The sequence below is a fragment of the Enhydra lutris genome, unplaced genomic scaffold (genome assembly GCF_002288905.1).
Source record: "Enhydra lutris kenyoni isolate GAN:26980312 unplaced genomic scaffold, ASM228890v2 scaffoldscaffold12, whole genome shotgun sequence".
Classification (NCBI taxonomy): domain Eukaryota; kingdom Metazoa; phylum Chordata; class Mammalia; order Carnivora; family Mustelidae; genus Enhydra; species Enhydra lutris.
Window position 1 is genome coordinate 27,637,761 of NW_019154096.1, and position 19,334 is coordinate 27,657,094.

Sequence of the window (19,334 nt, forward strand, 5' to 3'; positions counted from 1 at the left end):
TCCACTTCCTGTTAGCTGAATGGGCTCTAGGTCCAAGGTAAATGGCAGCCTGGCGTAAATACCCTGTGAACTGAGCTGGGGCGCTGAGGATTTAGGGAAGGTCCCTTCCAGGAGCTGCGGTCCTGCTTTTCATCGCCTCCGTTCTTTCTAAGCCGAGGCTTCCTTTGCCTGCTGAACCCTCAAACTCGACAAAGAGGCTAAATATTCTGAGGGAAGTCAGAGCTACAGACCAGCCAATCCCACATGCAAACCTGGACAACAGGACGGCAAAGCCACAGACCCTGCTTCCCCACACACGGCCCGCACACCAGCAGCGGGAGCCTGCCCTGGAGACCACACTCCAGAGGCCGCTCAGGTCCTCCCCAGACCTACGGAATCAGAACCGGAGCTTCACACGATCCCTTGGTGATGTCTGAGCACATGAAAGTCTCAGTAGTGCTGCTCTAAATCATCACGCCAGACTGGGATTGAACCTGCTGGGGCAACTCAGCACGAAGGAAGACAGGGTCTATTCATTAGAGGAATTTAAAGCAGGGAGGCGAGCAGATCACAGGTAGAACACGCTCCATTCAGACTGGAGACAGGAGGACTGCCGGCTCCTCCTCTCCACTCCACACCTCTGGCCACCCTCCCCAAGTTGTTTGAGGTTCTACAGCACGCCTCCTAACTGACAAGCTTTGGTTTTTTTTCCATCAATAAACTATTTTTTTGAGCAGTTTAGGGTTCACAGCAAAACTGAGTAGGAAGTCCGAAAAACATCCACATACCACTTGGCCCCCCACCCACGCACGGCCTCCCTACCACCGGTACCCCCACCAGACCAGCACGCTTGTTACAATCAATGAACCTACACTACGCATCGCTGTCACCCAGACTCTGCAGTTTACATGAGCGTTTGCTCTTCCAGCAGCTTTTTAACTTCTGGGATAGAATATCGATTAGGGAAGAAAACTGGGGATGCCTGGCTCCTTGCACCAAATATCCTCCTGAGTTCAAGTGCCTCTGAATCTGACTGTAGCCAGAAGGGGACCGTGTGCTCTCTGTTCTGAGCTTCCTCAGCTCTGAGCCCCTTGTGGGCTGGTCCACTTGTATCCCTGCAGGATGGAGTTAAAGAGGCTGGCGCCAAAAGGGCCACGGCTCTGAGGGACAGGGCAGCGAAGAGAGTGGAAGAATAGTGAATTAGGGCACAGAACGGCCTCCTCTCTGCCACAAGCCAGATCGGGAGCCATAGCAACCTCAGCCTCCCGGATCCAGCGCCCCACCACATCTCCAGGAGCCCCGGTTCCCACCGGAAGCCATAGAGCCTGGCCGGCCAGCTCTTCCAGGACACAGTCCTGACTCCCCCTTCGCTCTCACTGCTCTTGACCCCAGAATAAGGCCTCAGACCAACATCCCTCAGGATCTGGGAGCAGCTGTGAAATGAAGCACAGCTCTAGGCAATCAGATGCTGATGAATGGAGTGTGCCTGGCCCGGCCTGGCTTGGATCTCTCGGGCGCCCTAACAGGGTAGATGGCTAGGGTAGACGGTCCCCCAACGGCTAGGTCCCTGGGTCCAGCGGGGGCACGTGATAAAAAGGAAAGAGGTACCAAACCAAGTGAGGTCTAAAAGGTCAAAAGTATGTATTTAATTTCTAGAAAGGCATAGTAAGAAGGGTACGACTGTTTTTGCCTAGAATCCCATTTTTGTCTTTCCCGGTCACTTCTCCACCGTCTTCACCTTACCCCAATCCTTCTAGGGATGCCTCTAGTCACCCATATGTTCCTTCTTCCTGTTATGAAACTTCCAGGTTAGAGGTCACAAGCTCAAAAGCCTCCAGGTAGGCAGCGCAAACATGAGGTAATGGGGAGTTAGCAAAGGACAGTTGGCTGGCAGACTACGGGGACAGCCGCTGACCAGCCTGAGCCGATTATGGCGGCATATAGAGGCAGGCTCAGCAGAGCCCCGATGTCTGATTCGAAAGACTGGGAAACAGAATTTTTTTCCCCAAAATGCGAAATCTCATTTTTAAATACTGGCAAATAATAAAATATTTTTAGACCGCTGAGCCGGCCAAACAAAACACACCCAAATTTGCAACTGCTGCTCTAGGCGTTCCTCTCATTGTCTCTCTCCTAGCGAAGGTGACACGTTGGTCCCCATCGTGCTATTTGCAGGTAGCGTCTGACTTCGGAGCTCACCCAGGGAGTTCCAATAGTTCTCAGCCCGGGGCCCGTCGGCTGAGCAGTGTTGGCTCAGTGGGACACACCGCACCAGCAGAGCTGAGCCCTGGCTATGCCAGTCTGCTTCAGGTGTAATCCAAGCTGCTACCTGCGATCTGTAAAGCCCTGCATGGTTGGCATTCTGGTACCTCAGAGCTGCTCCTCTCCCCTTGGGCTGGAGTACGACCTCGGCTCTCCCACGTAAGAGCTCATGTTAAGCTTCCCAGCCTGAGGTCTGGGAGACCAGAGGCTGGGCAGCTCTGGAGGAAGCATCGAGCTTCAGCAAGTCACCTCCCAGCCCTGGCCTCCAGCAGAGCAGAGCAGGCGGCCTCCGGGGCACTGTGGGATCCCCGATATTTAGGCCATGCCTGAGGAGTAAGGAACACGTGTTGTTCTTTGTGATGACTCAGGGCTTTCAGGGAGAAACCTAGGAGATGCTCCCTGCCCTGCCTCAAGTTAAGACCGGGGTTTCTGCTCAGACACTGCAGCCAGCCCGGTTTCTGTCCCCACTGCAAGAAGCACCAAATCAGGGCCAACGCTTTTGGCAAAGACTATTTCAGCTGAACAATGTAAAACTGAGCCGGAGTGGGTTGTGGCAGGCAAACCTCCTCAGGCTTTAGAACAACCAACAATGTGCTCTTGTCCCCCAAGTCAGGGTGGGAGCAGGGAGAAATCCTCTTAATTTTTCCTCCTTCCCCATGAGAGTGGCTCCTGCCACCCCTTCTCCAGAGAAGCCAGGCGGGTGGGCAGCTTGCTTTCCTGGCTCTGGGGAATACAAACGGGAGCACCATGGAAACCCCCAGAGTGTGCACGACACCGTAACAGGAACAAAACTCTTTCAAGTCCAGAAACAAAATCCGGACCCTTTTATGATGGCTGTGGAAGGCCCCTGGTGAGAGACGCTGGCAGGCTACTAGCCCGGAGCCTCACACGCTGTGGACCCTGGACCTCAGCCCAAAGACGGAAGGAGAAGGGGAAGAAAGGGAGTCTGAAACCTATTCCAGCACCTCCCATCCTGAATGGCACTGGAGGGCTGGAGACCCTCAGGTGTCTAGAGCAGAAGGCTCCAGAATTCTGAGCAAGACACAACTGCTATCCCACTTGGACAAAAAAAAGTTATACCAGGCCAAGGTCCAGGGTCAGACCTGGTTTCAGACACCAAAGCAGTGGATCTCTGTTCTCCCTACCTTCTACCAGATGCCCAAGAAATACCCCAAGCGAAGGTGCTTACCAATGTTTGGATGTTTCAAAAGTCGGCATATCCGGGCCTCACGTTCTAGTTTCTGGTGATCTAAAAGCAGAAGAGAGAAGACAAAACCCATCAGCCATCTGTTCTATTTGTGGCCACCTGGCTATTCATAGTCCTTCAGTTATTAGGCACCAACTATGCACTTCTTACTAATTTGCCAAATTAATGGAGCAAGTCACGGCAATCCCAGATACAGGTATTATGACTTTTTTCAAATGAGGAAATGCCCTAGGAAAGTCCCTCATGTTAGTGAGAGGCAGAGTCAGAACTTGAATCCAGGTCTTCCACTATAACTCTGGTACCCTTTTCACTACAGCAGGGATTTCACTGGGCCAGGGCGTCCAGAATCTCTTTCTTGATAGAGGTGCTACTAATAACCAAATTTTACCGAGCACCCACTACATGACCAGGCACTGTGCTAGGAATTGTGCAAATATCCTCTGACTTGGTCTTCAGAGTATCCCTGAAACATAATGAGGCTGACAACCAAGATAATGATGAGGATGATAATGATTTGACAAAATGATAAGCAGAGCTAACATTTCTTGAGAGCTTACTTCTATACCAGGGAAAAACATCTTTTTTTTTTTTTTAGATTTTATTTATTTATTTGACAGAGATCACAGGTAGGCAGAGAGGCAGTCAGAGAGAGAGAAGAGGAAGCAGGCTCCTTGCTGAGCAGAGAGCCCGATGTGGGGCTCGATCCCAAGACCCTGAGATCATGACCTGAGCCGAAGGCAGAGGCTTAACCCTCTGAGCCACCCAGGTGCCCCAGAAAAACATCTTTTAATTTATTCTCATAACCACTCTATGAGGCTGGTGCTATTATGCTGCCCACTTTACAGTCATCCTGCTTCTCCCCAGGATCCTGCTGGCCACAGCCTGCTGTGAGTGCTCGCCTCTTGGCACTCAGGCACGGGGGTTACTCTGTTCTGGTGAAAGGACCAGAATCCAGGAGTCCCCCAGTGCAAACAAGCTGCCTTAGTCAATTCCTTCCACAGGAAGGCAGAACTCCAGGAAGCAGAAAGAGAGGACACCACTACTCAAAGCAGCACGGCCTAGCAGCCCTTCCCCTTCTACCTGCTGGAATCCTGCCCAACAGTCCCCTCCTTCACAAAGTCTTCCCTGTTCCGGCCAGCAGGTGTGACCTCTCCTCACTCTGAGCATCCCCCCATCCTCCACCACATGTCTTCGAATTGTCACATCATACAATATGTCCAGTATCTTTTGGTCACAAGCTCTTCAAAGGGTGGGACCTTTCTGAGTGCTGCTTCCTAAAGGTCTTGCCACAACAGGGGCTTTGTATCGGTCTATCAATAACACCAATCGTACTAACAAGCGTTGTTTACTGAGGATTCACTACACGCCAGGCAGAAGCATGGGTGATCTTACTTGATCATCCTCACCGAGACCCTGTGAAGTAAAGGAGCCGATGAACTCCATTACACGGCAAATGAGGAAACTAAGGCTTAACAAGTTGAAGTGACCCATCCAAGGTCCCAGGCAGTGGATGCCGGCAGTCTGAGCCTGGAGCCCTTTCTCCATCACTGTGCTAGGATAACAGGACAGAGTGAGAGCACCTGGTAATGACTCTGGGATTTGGGAGGCATTTCTCCAGGTCTAGGCAAGTGCCTTCATATCCACACCTGCCAGGCACTTCCGGCCTCCCGTGGTAGGGGTTCTTTCCACGCTACCTCCAGCTCAACAGCAAAGAGCCTCTGCAGAGCTCCCCATGAACCCCACAACCATCCTACCAGGTAGGCGCCATGACGGTCACCATTTCACACATAAGAAAACTGAAGCCCACAGAAGTTAAATAACTCGCTTGAGGCCCTACAGCGGGGAATGGCAAGAACTGGGATTCAAACCCAGGCCTGGCAAAATAATGTAGTCTGAGATAATGCAGGGATTACAGACCAAAAGGAATTCATACTTGTTGTTTCAGCAGTCACCCCCAGTTTTGTCCTAAACTTTCCCTCTAGCAATAGCTCTGCTTTGTGGAAGAAGGAGGTGGGGACAGGCGGAGATTAGTTCCTGCTGCCCAGCTAATCCGTCCCAGCTGCCCAAAGATCTGGGTCAGGCCCTCCTTTCCATCCTCAGGTTTGGCATTACCACCAACCAGGATGCAGCCAGAGAACCACAGGTAGACGCCACATTCCCACACCACCTGGGATCCATCGTTCCTGGGGATCTTCAGACCCTGGGGTTGAGGAAGTAGGGCTAACCCTGCCCAGTGGCAGAGGTTTTGCTTCTTCCAGATCTGGCTGGGAAGATGTCAAGGTTACCCACCTTCCTCCCAGCTCCTGGACCCGGGATGGAAGTACCAAGCTAGGGAGCCCCAAAGCTTCCACCCTCTGACCACTCACCTCGCCGCCCTCTGACCCAAAACTCTTGGGCTTAGCTGCCCAGGCAGTTGCAGGAGAACAGTATCTTGCAATGCGGAGGAGGCTGCTGAGGGGAAGGCCTGGAAGATTAATGTTTATCTCCTCCCTTAAGTCTCTTACTGGCTAATGGTTGCAGGCCCATAAGAGCAACAGCACTAAAAATAAGGGTGCTCTGGCTTCACCAGTGACTCAGAGCCGGGAGAGGAGAGACACAGGCTCATACTTCGAGCTCCTCGAAGGAGCTGCCCAGTGCCCAGAGGGTCCTTGTCAGCCACTTATTTCAACCCTGTCTCCAAGGAGCCGAGTCCCCATATCGTCTCTGAATCCCAGGCTGCTCCTGGTCTAGGCGCCGGTCCTTAGCATGTACTCCATCCATGAACACACAGTTTTGGAGTCAGACAGCCCCAGTCTGAGCATGTTTATGACAGGTGAGTTATTAAATCCATCTGACCCTCCTTCGTTCTTTCAAAAAACACTGTTCTAAATGCTATGGCTACAGCACTGAACAAAACAAGACAAAATCCCTGCCTTCATGGAGGTGATATTCCAGCGGGGCTGGGTTGGGGGAGGGACAGACGAGACGAAGGGGATGGGACATGAAATGTTGTGGCAAGTGCAATGTGGGAAAATAAAGCAGGGAAGAGGAATGGCACACATTTAAATAGGACAGTCATGGAAAGCTTCAGCAAGGAAATGACGTTTGATTGGGACCTGAAGGAGGTGACAAAAGGAGCCAGGCACGTATCTTGGGAAAGAGTTTCCTCGCTTTGAAAACGGAGGCGGTGTTCTCTGCAGATTAAATGCGGTAATTGGGTAAATGCTCAGTGCAGTGCCTGGCACCCAAGGAGAATCTGAGCCGTGGCTATTGCCAGAGACACACAGCGAGTCGGACCGAGCCTCCCGCAGCCTGGGCAGCCAGAGTCCCCAGCACACCAGCAGAGCCTTCTGCCTTGGCTCGCTGCAGCCATCCCGAGTGGGGAGATATTCCTGCCTGTTTTGGTTGGGGCCCACCTTGGGGAAAGGTTAGCAACGGGGGCTTCTCGAGAGAGGACAGCTTAGAAGTGCCACTGCCTGCGGGATCCCTCCTCTTCCTCAGCCTCACGCTTGGTGGCTGTGGCATCCTGTCTTCCAGAAGCTCTGGTCAACGGGCCATGTGGTTTTTGCCTACCATCCTCTCCTTGCATCCTTATACCGTGCCCCAGGCTCCCTGCTGTCGTCTCCAGCCCCTTTCCCCCACATACCTCCTGTCCTGGAGTCCCCTCCAGGACTGGGCCGTCTGGGGAAAAAAGCAGAGGGCTCCACCCCAGCAGCAGAGTGGTATTTCAGGAACAAATATGGTTTGTAGAGTATCTTTCCCAATGGCAAGGGCTGTCCCAGCTAAAGTACAGCATCACAGCCCCAAAAAGGGTGAAGCCACTGAACTGAGTCAGTCCACAGTGGCCACGCCAGGGCTTGTCTGGGCATCCTGAGGGGATAACACACCAGCTGGTGCTTTTGTCCCAAAGATGGCCTTCTCCCTCAAGATACCCCTCTTTCCACAGACCCCAGAGCTCGCTCTTCCTAGGCCTTCCAAGGCTGATCCTTTTCCCACCCACCTTTCAGCTGGGCTATTCCCCGCCCCCTCACGTGGCCCAGCCCCCCTTTCCTGTTTGACAAGAGCCACTTCCCGCTTTTGCACAGGGCCACTTCCTGCCCGCCTGTGTGCTACTGCCATGGAGAGACCCACCCCTGCCGACCTTCAGCCCAGCTCCAACCACATCTCTCTGCAAGGTTTTCCCCCTCAATAGCAGAGGTAGCAACAGGAGCAGAAAGCAGAAGTGGCCGTTATCAGGGACCTGCTCAGGCCTTCCCCAACAGCCCACCCAGCGTAGAGCCAGGCCCAAGAAACAAGCATCCCTGGAGGCCCTGCCTCTCTTGCCTTTGGCCCCAGCACTTTGAGACTTGGTCCAGGCCAAGTACCCATCACAGGAAGAGCGGCAAGGAGTGACCAGGTAGTTGGTACCAAGGGAGGCAGAAGAGGAAGCAGTGAGGAGATGGCATGTGGCAAAGGGGAGGCAGGGTTCTAGAACCACCTCTCCCCTAAATCCAAACCAGAAGCCTACTCCAGATGTACTTGCCTTCCCCCCAACAGGACAGGGGGCCAGGGAAGGCTGGCCATTGATCTCCATGGCCCCGCAGGGACATGACTGCTTTAGTGACATTTCTCTAAAACCATAAATGCCAGCACTAGCTTCACCTAAGCGCCTCCTGCCACCTAAACACAGCAACCTCTGTGATGGAAAAGAACACACAGCCCTATGCCAGCTATGAGGACCCTCCCCAAGTTCCAATCCCAATGACACCTTGACTTTTCAAGGGTATTTCAAGGATCTGTGCCTGTGATCCCGATGAATGATGAGAAGATTCCTACAGCTTCCTATGGCCCAATTTCAGATGCTCCACAAGGAGCGTCTCCTCTTGCTGCCCTCCGGAGTGCCCTCCTCCTCCTTCCCAAGTGGCAGAGGCCTCCGTCTGGCCCCCGGGGCCTCACTCTCAGGAGAAGGAACAAGGGCACCATAGGGATTTGGTGTTGTAGTGCACATTTCCAGCTGCTTATAAACAGCCCCTGGCCTTGGGCACGGACCAGTGGGAATCCCAGGCCACCATCCCATTGACCTCATCCTGACACTGCGATGCCACATCCCTTCCTCTTTGAGTCTCACTCCAAAGGTGCAAAGAGTCTCCAATTAAGAGCAAAGTCCACCCACCATGTCCGCGCCGGGGTCACAGCTTGGAATTCCTTCACACTCACACACCCGGGACCAGCCACGTGCTGTGAGGACAGTGGGACGGGGCCCAAAACGAGCTCGCATGATCCCCTAAGGCTCTGTCTCTGAAGCTGGCATCCTCCCTTTCTCCTCAGTCCTCACTCAAGCAACTTTCACCAGGTGACACAGAGACCCAAGCCCCAATGTGGCCTCTGTCTCTTAAGAGAAGCTTTAACTAAGAAGGGAGAGGAGAGAGGCACTAAGAAGTGCCCCACAGTGAAAGTCTCCCAAACCAGCCTGGATGGAGAAAATCCCCGTGGGGTCACTCGCAAGCTCCAAGAAGGCAGCGTTCTGCCTCTAGACACTCTGGATTCTCTCCGGGCCAGAACAGGGTCAGCAGCTTGGTTCTCCATGCCCACGGCCGGGATCTGGGTGCCTGCAGCCTTTGCCCACTGTTTTGGTGACATTTCCTTCATGGTAACCAGCCCCAAGTAAAACATCCCAGGAAGCAGCCCCTAAAAATAGCTCCTCCCAGGGCAGCAGCAAGCAGGGGGAGGGGAAAGAGGGAGGAGAAAAGAGGGGAGCAGATGGGAAGCTGCTGCTGCTGTTGCTGATAGGACCCAGGAAGTAGAGATGGTTTTGGAGGGTAGGGGGAGAGGATGGAAATATCCCCACCACAGAGGGGTCTATACCCAGAGAGGTGGGTACAGATGAGAGCAGGGCCTCAGCCAGCAAAAGAGAGGAATTTGCTCCACCAGGCTTTAGCGCTCTGGGCCTAGCTGGAGGTGTGGAGATAAGAGAGCAGCATGTATCACAGGAACAAAATGCCCAGAATCTGTGTTTTCAAGGGAGGAGCCACGGGATAGGTGAAGACCGTACTGCTGGAGGATGCTGGGGTCTGAGCACTGGCAAAATCACTGGCATACCTACAGCTCAAAGGAAACAGACCAATCTTTTGTGCCTTGGTTTCCCCACTGGCCCTGGGGCAGATCCTTCTGGCCACGGGCAGATGACAAAAGGCCTCTGCCGAGAGGCACTCAAGAGGTGCAAAGTGCCCATCTCTTCCTGTCATCACCCTTTTGGCACCCATGGGATCAGGGCCCTGTTGGCCTGCCAAGGCTGTCCAGAGAGCAAGCACAGAGCTGGGGGCAGGAGCCTGTCCTACCCACTCCTCCCCTTCCCTGTCTCCAGCCTCAGCAGAGAATGGGGTCAGCCACTCACCTCTAGGGTTTCAGCAGAGCCTCGAAGCTTAGAGCACAGCTTCTGACAAGAGACTAGGGCAGCCCGGAGAGAGCAAGGATGGGGCCACCTTCCAACCGCCATCCCCACTCCATGAGGCCAGTACCCAAAGTCGCTCTGGGAAGGTGGGTGGAACGGCAGGGTGACAGGCCAGTGTTGTACGAACTAAGTCACATCGCTCACAGCATGACAGAATGACAAGACCAACCCAGCAGAAGCCTCTGGCACAGAGAAGGGGCCTTCAGGCTGCTTTCTCATCCTCTTAGGGGGATAAGTCAGTGGAAGCTCAGTCATTTATTTACAGGATGCCCATTTCTCTGTCAACAGAAACTGACTGGCCTGTTATCCTCAGGAGGAAAGCACAGCTTTGCATACAGCCTCCTTAAATGCTTCCTCAAGTAGCAGAGTCCCAGCGTTCCAGCGCTGCACAGATTGCTCTCCCCCCCACCCCGCCACCCCAGCCCTGCACTGCTGCTTCACCCTCCCCTCCCAGCCTCCCCTCGCTTCACCCAGATCCTTAACAGGAAAGTCTCACTTGGAGATACCACAGGGGACACAAATGTCATGGGGGCTACTCAGGCCAGCACTAAGGGGGTGGGGACTTACAGCTGGCACCACCCAGGGGGATCTGATTTCAGTCCCCAGGGCCAGCTGGACCCAGAAAGGGACAGCCTTTGCCCTTCTGGCGGCCAACATGCCACAACCTTAGCCACTCAGCCTGCTACAGCCTTGGACACAGGCTGACACCCCAGTCTGGGGGCTCAGAAGAAGGCCCCTAATCTCAGAAAAACCCATGGGCACAGATGGCCACATACTGGCAGAGATGCCACCTGGAGAAGGCTGGGCCAAGGTTTGTCTGGGAAATCTCAGAGAACATGACAAGAGCGACTGGTGGTGCGTTTGCTGATTTCAGACGGCATTTCCTAAAGCGTGGCTGGGGGACCCCGTGTATGAAATTCACTAGGGCCCTTGTTTAAAGTGTAGATTCTGGGGTCCAACCCCAGGCCCCTGTGGATAGAACCCAGGAATCTGTATTTTTTAACCAGTACTCAGGTGATCCTTATGCACACTAAAATTGAAAATCGCTGCTGAGAGGAAGTCCCAACATTGCCCTATAAGGTCATTACTGACAGGGAGGAAAGAATCATAAGCTACACTGTGTTCCTACGTCTCCCACCCACTATATATGCCCCAAGCACAGGTCTTTAACCTCATGTGTCCTATCCAATAGCCATGTCACGCCTATGCCAGGTTCCACGGATCAGAAGGGGGAACCCAAGCCAGCACCAGGATATAAGCGTTCCTAAAACTCAACTCTGAGTTTCATGAGAGCCAAAGCCAAGAAGTAACCATGACTAGTTACGTAGTGTTCTGAATCCATTCATTTGACATGTATAGGCTAGGTATGTGTCAGGTACTTGGCTGGGCACTGCCCACACCAAGGTAAAGAAACATATGGTCCCAACCCTTTACCTCCCCGGTCCGCAGGAAGAGGAAAGCTTTTGCTTACATTTAGCCTCTACAGAAACTTCTTCACATGGCGTATACAGATTAAATAAATAAACACAGCAAGTGCTATAACAGATTTCAAAATACTGTTTCTGGTAGCACCTCTTAGTAAGGCCAAGTATCCACAGTAGTAACAGCAACTGGACTCCAGATAAATGGTCCAAATACAGAGGTTCCTTATGATGCTAACTGTTCCAAAGATAAACCCTAAGCTACGGAAGAAGAAAGGACCATTTGCCCTTCAACTATAGCAATATGGGGAAACGCTTTGGATGTAAGCAAGAGAGCAGGATATAAAATGTTATGCTCCACGAGGTGAAAATCTATATGCATATGAATAAAGATAAGAAGGGAATCTGAAGATTTAAAAATAAAAAAAGACATAAGGGCTCAGGCTCCTTGGGGGGATGCTCTTAAATCTTAAAATAACGACTTATCATTGCCATCACCTGGCCCACTAGCTCCTGCATCCAAGCCTATTTTAAATGCCTCCTTCAGCCTAGTGGAGAGCTAAGCTTGGAACCGCGGGCTCCCTTAAGAGGCCCAGCTCCACACCTATCACTGTTCCAAGCAGAGGGAGTGACGTTATATGACTTTCAGTGACTTTACATAGACAGGCCTGCAGACAGAAATGGTGCTCGATGCCCAGCCACACGAACTCCCTCCCTTGTAACACAGCTACGAACGTGGGCCTCTGAGGCCACATCGACAAGAAACAATGGAGCCAAAGAAGGATTCCCACCCAGATCCAAACTCCCCGGTAAGACCTGGTGATGTCTCCCCATGCCTCCTGAGCACTTTGCCGAGGATGCCAAGGAGAAGCAGCTTGATACCCTTCTCTTTCCCTTCGATTCGCAGCACAGAAAATCACAAACAAGAAAGAAAAAAAGGCAGAAAGACTCAGCAAACAGAGGGAGCCCCTTCAGAGCCCCAAGGATGACTGGTGGGACCACCACGTTCCCAGACACAGAAATCCAACACCTGCGGAGCCCTAGACAGACAGACAACGAAGAGTGAAACCCAGCCCCAGCTGCTGCACCTTTATAAAATATACAGCGTAAACTGAGAGGCTGCAGGGAAGCCATGGGCCCTCACTCCCTAACCCCGCGGGCAGCCTAGTGGGCACCCTGGCCCAACTCTCCAGGAGCTCACATCCCCTGGGCCCACACCTACGGCACAGCCCCCGGCTTGGTCCCTCCATCTCCAAGACAACACCCTCCCACTCTCCCACCTCCAAACAGTATTGGCACTGACAGATTCCTGACCCGTCTTGTCGGCATCTGTGCCCATCAGCCAGGACCAGGCCTCTGTCCCTAGGTTAACCTGGTACACAAGCCACACGACAGAGCCCCAGTTTTGGCATAAGCATCTTGAGAGAGGGGGAGTTGATGTCTGAAGCATATGATCTTACACAAGAATCCTTTCCTTGAGGGACCAAAAAAAAAAAAAAAAAAAATCAAAGAGAAATCAAACCTCATCCAGTTTGGGCAGGGAAAGCAAGCTGTCAGTTGGAAAAGACAAGACAAGGTTGAAAGGAGGTGAGGAAGGGAATAGGACATGATGACACAGGTCAGGGAAGTTCAGGAGGGTAGGGAAGGAGGACAGAACGAGAGCCGAGGGCAGGCAGCTCCACAAAGTCACCACGACAGTGAGCTTCACAATCCAGAGTGCGGCTCCCGGTGTTTCTCCCTCCCTCACCCCTGGGTCAGGGGACACTGGTGAAATGAGGAGGATCTCCCAAATCAGCACTGTGTCATTAACTGGAGACACAGACACCAGCCCCGCTTCTGCTGCACCAGGGCTCGGCTGTGTGGGCACAGGGAGGCGTCCACTCTTGAGCTGCGTCCCCGCCTGCGCCCTACACCCGTGGCCACAGGATGTCTGCCAAGGAGTCCAGCCCACTGTGTCATCCCCCTACCCCAGGAGAGGAGGGCATCTGACTGCCCACACATCTCTATGGCAACCGTCGCCTCCGACTCAAGGTACCCAGAGAGAAAGCAAACAAACAAATAAGTCAACTTTATAGCCAGTGTAGAGGAACAGGAAGAGATGGAGGCTGGGAGGGGGACAGCAAGACAAGCCCTGTTCGTGGGGAATGAAGAGAAGCCCTCTCAGCCAGGAGGCAGAGGCAGCCTTGCTAAACAGGTCCCAGAACAACTGGACACATGACAGGAGCCCACTGTCATCTCTGAGGAATTTAATAGCTTCTCTGATGCTTAGGGACGTCAACTACATCTCTTCCCGGAGTCGCCTGGGTCACTATAAGCCACAGCCCTCACCTTCCCCAGGGCATCGGTCCTGGCTCCTAATATATGTATGGCATCCTGTTGCCCCATACGAACTCCTTTCTCTGGGTCTAAAAACCTTTGTCCCTTGCTACACCCCGCGGCCCTCAATGACAACCCATCCACATACCTCTGTACTCCCCAGACCTGTTCACACACACACTGCTGGGTCTATACCTATCAGATGAGGTGAGTCTGGCAAGCACCCAATAGAAGGTTCAAGGAGTGTAGGTTCGAGGTGTGAAAGACAGGGCCTCACCCTCCTGGCCTCAGGTACTTGGGAGGATCTCCCAAATCAGCTCCAACGCCTGCGCCTTCACAATCCTTGGACCTGGAGGCAATGCTGCGCCCACCCTGGCCAGGCCACTGAGATTTCCAGACCATGAAGCATCACCCTCCACCCAGGACAGGCTGCATCTGTTGTTGCACCACCAACTTTGTAATTTGATCAAAAAAGCAATCAAGTTCATCTGGCAGGATTTGTTCCCGAAGAAGCCCTCGCCAGTAGCAGCCTCCCCTGATGTTTACAGATTGCCTTCCCTTGGGAGTCTGTTCTGCCGCCTGGTGGGCAGGGGGAGGCTGGATTTGTCAGAGCTGTTCACTTACTGCATTTCCATCCCAAGTCACCCCTGGGGCACGGGGACAAGGACAGGCCTGGAGGGGCTGCCCACTGCCCCCAACACAGAGACTCCAAATTAAGAGCTCTCCATTCCATGATACCACCATTCCCCATATCTCCGCCTCCCTTAAAAACCAAACTCCTTGGAGCCTTCAGGCACCATTCCTCCCTGTCGCTACCTACATGCCTTACATCTTTCTCATTCATTTCTACCTGAGCACTTCTGGTTCCCCATGTCACTCCGTGTCTGGTTTCCAAGTCAACCAACCCTGAAATTCCACTTCTTCTGCAGGTGTTAAAATACACAACTCCCAATTCCTGGAGCATCTTCAGAGCTACAGCCCTTGGAGGCAGCCTACGGAGACCCAGATGGGGGAACACTCACCCCGGGCAGACAACTTCTTGGTATTGATGATTTTTGCTGCATACTCTTGTGTGGAGGTTTTCTTCACACACCTGCGGACCACAGAGAAAGCACCCCTGGAGGGAGAAGGGGGAAAAAACTGGGACACGGAGCAGAGCAGAGTGACACAGACACACTTCGGGTCTGAGAACAGTGATGCTCCCATCACCAGCCCCTTAGTCAAAATCATACACACCAGCGTTGTGACCATCACCCTCTAATGTGGGGCAGAAGGATGTGGCCACTGCGTGACAATGAACGGATGTGGGTTGGAGGACCACCCCATCCCACCCCCATGTCTAGCTGCTGGACAAAGCAACAGCCCCAACCTCAGGCTGTACATCAGGAGCTGGTGGGCAATGTTTAAAACACACACCTGCTGCATCTCAGGGACAGCCCTGCAGTCCCGGCCAAGAGAACCAGGAGAAGGGACAGAGACCCTGCTCTTTTCTCAGCATGAATAGTTGAGGGTAGGGGAAGAAGAGATTAGGAAGAGGGTATGATTCCAAGAGGGAAATCTCCCTCAGTCATGGGGGTAGGTGAGGATAGTGAGGCTCAAACCCCCCACCCCCCAGGACAGGCTTCATCCCACTGCATCCCTAGCTCAACTGACAGCAGGAAAACAGAGGATCCAATTGTGGGTCTCAGACATCAATAGCTCCCCTACCCCATGATTTTCCCCATTACTTTCCCCCCAAATGGGAGCTCGCACTCTCTAGCTATGGAAACGTCTAGGGGGGCGGGCAGGGCGGGGGCTGCAGTGGCCGGGCTCGGCGCCGCTGGTGGGGGTGGGGGGGGGGGCCGGGGCTGCTGCGGCGGCCAGCTCAGTGCAGAGGGGAGGGGGATGCTGCGGCTGCGGCGCGCGGCTCCCGGGACCACTGCAGGGATAGGGGGAGGGGACAAGGGGGTGCTGCAGCACTGCCCAGCAGCGGGGCTGGGATCCTGGAAGCATCACTAGCGGGGGGCGGGGCCGGACATCCAACATCCCCCCGCACTCGGGCACCGCAGCGGGGTTGGAGCTGCAGGGCCGGGGAAGGTCTAGAGTGCCAGGCGCATGGGACATGGGACAGGGTGCTGAGTGAGCTCCCAAGCAGGGTGAGGAGGGGGCGCGGCGAGCAGGCGGGGTCAGAATGGGGGGCGCCTGAAGGGTGAGGGAGGGGCGGGGCTGGAGGGCGCCCAGGAGCGGTCCCGGGGCTGCAGTCACCGCGGCAGCGCGGTGTGCAGCAGCCCGGGTAGCTGCTGCAGGGCGCGGAGGGGGCTGCGGGGCAGGGAGCTTGGGGCGAGGGGGCGCCGGAGGCGGCGGGCGGGAAAGGCTGGGGGTGGGGCGGGCCGAGGGGGCGCTGCAGCGGCCGGTGCAGGGCCGGGGGGCGGGGCGAGGAGCCGCATAGCGCCCGGGCGGCGGGGACAGGATGGGGGGCCGCGGCTGGCGGCGGGCGGGCCGTACTTGCCGAGCTCCTCGAAGAGCTGATAGTCGTCGGTGAAGCGGGTGCAGGTGGCTGTGGTGGCCATGCTGGCGGGCGGGCGGACGCGGCGGTGTAGCCCGCGCCGACGTCGGTGCACAGTCACCGCCGCCCGGCCGAGGGAGCAAGAGGAGGAGACGGGGCTGAGCCCGGCAGCACCGCGAGACTTTACCGGGGAGAGCGAGGGAGGGAGGGACACCCCCGCGCCCGCCCGCCTGCCCCGCCCCCAGCCCCGCCGGCCCCCCGCCCGGCCCCCGGACCGCCCCCGGGGAGGGGCCTCCTGCCGCCGGCTCCGCCCCGCCCCGGGAGCCGCCCGGGCTGGGCCGAGAGCGTAGGGGAGCCGGGAGGGAGGGGGGTGGTCCCAGCCCTGGGCCACCCGAAGGTTGCTGAAAGCCTCACGCCCTGTGGGGTTTGTCCCAGGGCAGACCCTGCAAAGGGCTGGGGATGTGCGTGCTATGTGTGTGTGTTGGGAGTGTGTAGGGGTCTGGACCACCGAGTTTTCTAGCCGTCTTTAGACCCCAGCCCGGCTCACAGGATGTGGTGAGAGGGCCAAGGTCAAAAAGTCCGCTGTCAGACTGCGCGGCCGGGAGGCGCCCCCAGCCTGTGCAGAGCCAGCTCCCTCAACAGCCTTCCCTCTGGAAGCGGACAGTCTAGACTTGTGTAAGCATCAGGGCCATTATTAGATAAAACCCTTCAGGCACAGTTTGTTCAGGGAGACCAGGCCAGGGCCAACGATGCAGGTGGAGCTCTGCCTTCCCACACTCCAACCTTAGCGATGAGAGAATGTTCTCTCTCAGGCCAGTAACCAAAGGGATGAGGTGGGAACGATTAGAAAGGTTTTGTGCGGTTGTGGGCTAGAAGAACAAGTGGAGGGAAAGAGGGGGGGAAAATCCCCATTTTTTTGTAGGGCACCCTGCATTTTTATTTTATAGCACTCATCACATTTTGTAATGATATATTTAATTTACTGCTATGACAATTAGTAGAGCTAGAATGTGGTTGTCTGAAGAGTGAATTCTGATGTCAGACTGCCTGCTTGGATTTCTGGGCAACTCATTGACCCAGCTGTGTGATGTTGGGCAAGTCACTTAACCTTTCTGTGCTTCAATACTTTATCTGAAAACTGAGAAGAATAATATTATCTACCTCACAGTGTTGTGAGTATTAAATGCGCTAAATCACATAAAGCATTTTGAATAGCTCCTGGCACCTAATTAGAACAGAGGTAGCTATTATTATTTGTTTAATATTTGCCTTCCCACTAAATTGTAGGCTCCAACCCGGCAGGGCCTCTGCCTCCTCTGTTGCCCATTGTATACGTAGCCCCAGTCCCTCAGTAAACATTTGTGGAATGAAGGGACTATTTGGGGCCATGGCAGGGGGAGTTACCATCCCTTTCTCTGTTGCCACTGTCAGAGGACACTAGGACTGAGGCACATAACTGTCTCTGTGGAGGAGAAACAAGCTGGGCAGGTTCCCAACCCTCCCTGCCCAGGCAGCTGTACCCCAAGTCAGGGGCCAGTCCCAACTGGGCAGGATGGAGTTGGGCCAACTGCTGCGGCTCAGTCTTGATTACAGCAGGACGCCCACTGGGAGTCAGGCCTCCATTGTCAGCAGGCTGGCTCACCGAGAAGGCAGCTGAGAGGCCTCCCAGCCTCCCAGGCTGCCTCCCTGGGGGGGTGGGGGGGTGGGTGGAGCAAAGCTCCCAAAGAAGTCTCCCCTCCTTTCCTCACCCAACAGCCCTGGGAGCTGGGGAAAACCAGACTGCCCAGTGGGGGCGATTAAGGGAATAGGAGAGGAAAAACTTTAACAGATTGCTTGGTGGAGGGCAGAGAGGGCCAGAGGAAAGGGCTGAGGAGACAGAACACCATGCTCCACCCGTCCCCAGGGCAACAGGAAGTGAGACGCTGGGGAGTAAGGCCACTTCCTATCTCAAAGCACTGGGGTGAGAGCCGAGTTCCAAGTCCCAGCGCGGGTCAAGGCAATGAGATTATGCGTCGTCGGGATGACAGTGAGTCCTGAGTTTCTGTCATCCACCTGAAAGGCAGCAGAGATGGCTAGTCTGCACTCCAGAAATAGGGGCTGCGTATTAATCATCAGTGTGCCCTTCCTGAGCCCTCAGGACAACTTGGTTTCTGACCTCCTCGTGCTGAAACTTTATATTCATTAATGTAAGGTGCAGTGAGAAGATGGAGGGAGATCAGAACAAACTAGAGCTGCAGTGCCATCCCTTAGGCTATCTCAAGGAGAAACGTAAAATCAGGACTACAACTCCCAGGTGCCCACTGGGAGAGGGGTATCTTCCCCGCCGAGGGTGAGCCTTCAACGCTGCGTTTTAGAGGGTAACCGTATAAGCATTTTGCATTGAGTCTGTGGGTACAAGGAAGAGTGATGAGAAAAATAGTGGGGGGAAGCCTTGGGGAGGACCCACACTGCCATGTAAGTGGACCTGACTGCCATGCAATAAATGTTTATCCACTGCCTACTATTTGCTGGGCACTACTTCTCATTTTCTAAAAGGTCCAAATAAAGTGAAAAATTAGACTTCACGATTAAAACAAAACTCACATCGATCTCTCCTTTTTTCTTTCTACATCTACTCACTTCTCCCTCTCTCCCTACTTCTGTCAACTGGTCAGACTCTGACGTGGCCAGAGTGGCCATTTGGAGCCTATAGACATCTTTGTGTGCACACACACAAATACACACCCTGGTACACACCCTCCTGATCCCCATTGCTGTAGCACCCACACAACCTCCAGCTACCCCACAGCAATTAGAGGGAAGATACATACAAATAATGAGTTCACCAGCTCCCTGCGCATCAGTATCTATGGCAACCTCATGGGGTCCTGGAGCTGCGCTGTTCCGGTTGCAGCCAGTCCCCTGGGCAGCACCAGCACTCAGTGCCCACAGCATGGGGAACAGGGGATTACGCAAGAAATCGATGCCCCAGTAATCACCAGAGGTGCTCCACTGGGTGGGACCCTCTGTCATTCTTCCAACCTTTCTCTTCGAAGTCTCCAAAAATTACACCATGGAACTTGCCCCCTGAATGCCAGAAGCTTCCCTCCCTAATTTTGGAATGCAATTTTTAAAAAAAGATTTTGTTTATTTATTTGAGAGAGAGATTATGAGTGGGGAGAGGTTTAGGGAGAAGCAGACTCCCAGCTGAGCAGGGGGCCAGACATGGGACTCCATCCTAGGACTCTGGGATCATGACCTGAGCCAAAGGCAGAT

General features: G+C 54.2%; 1 protein-coding gene across 10 annotated transcripts in view; it reads right to left on the minus strand.

The window, feature by feature from the left end:
- LOC111145432 (calcium/calmodulin dependent protein kinase II gamma) overlaps positions 1-16,242 on the minus strand; it is a 53,856-nt gene extending 37,614 nt beyond the window's left edge. For 8 of the 10 annotated variants that reach the window (XM_022500318.1, XM_022500321.1, XM_022500317.1 and 5 more), the window contains exons 1-3: positions 16,079-16,242; positions 14,617-14,711; positions 3,431-3,490 (exon numbers count right to left, since the gene is read on the minus strand). In XM_022500318.1, coding sequence (XP_022356026.1) covers positions 3,431-3,490; positions 14,617-14,711; positions 16,079-16,143 — 220 coding nt within the window. In that variant the 5' untranslated portion in view covers positions 16,144-16,242. Of the gene's footprint in view, positions 1-3,430; positions 3,491-14,616; positions 14,712-16,078 lie in introns of those variants that run through there. The other 2 variants (XM_022500322.1, XM_022500323.1) reach the window with 2 other exon arrangements.
- Between the last annotated feature and the right edge of the window lie 3,092 nt (positions 16,243-19,334).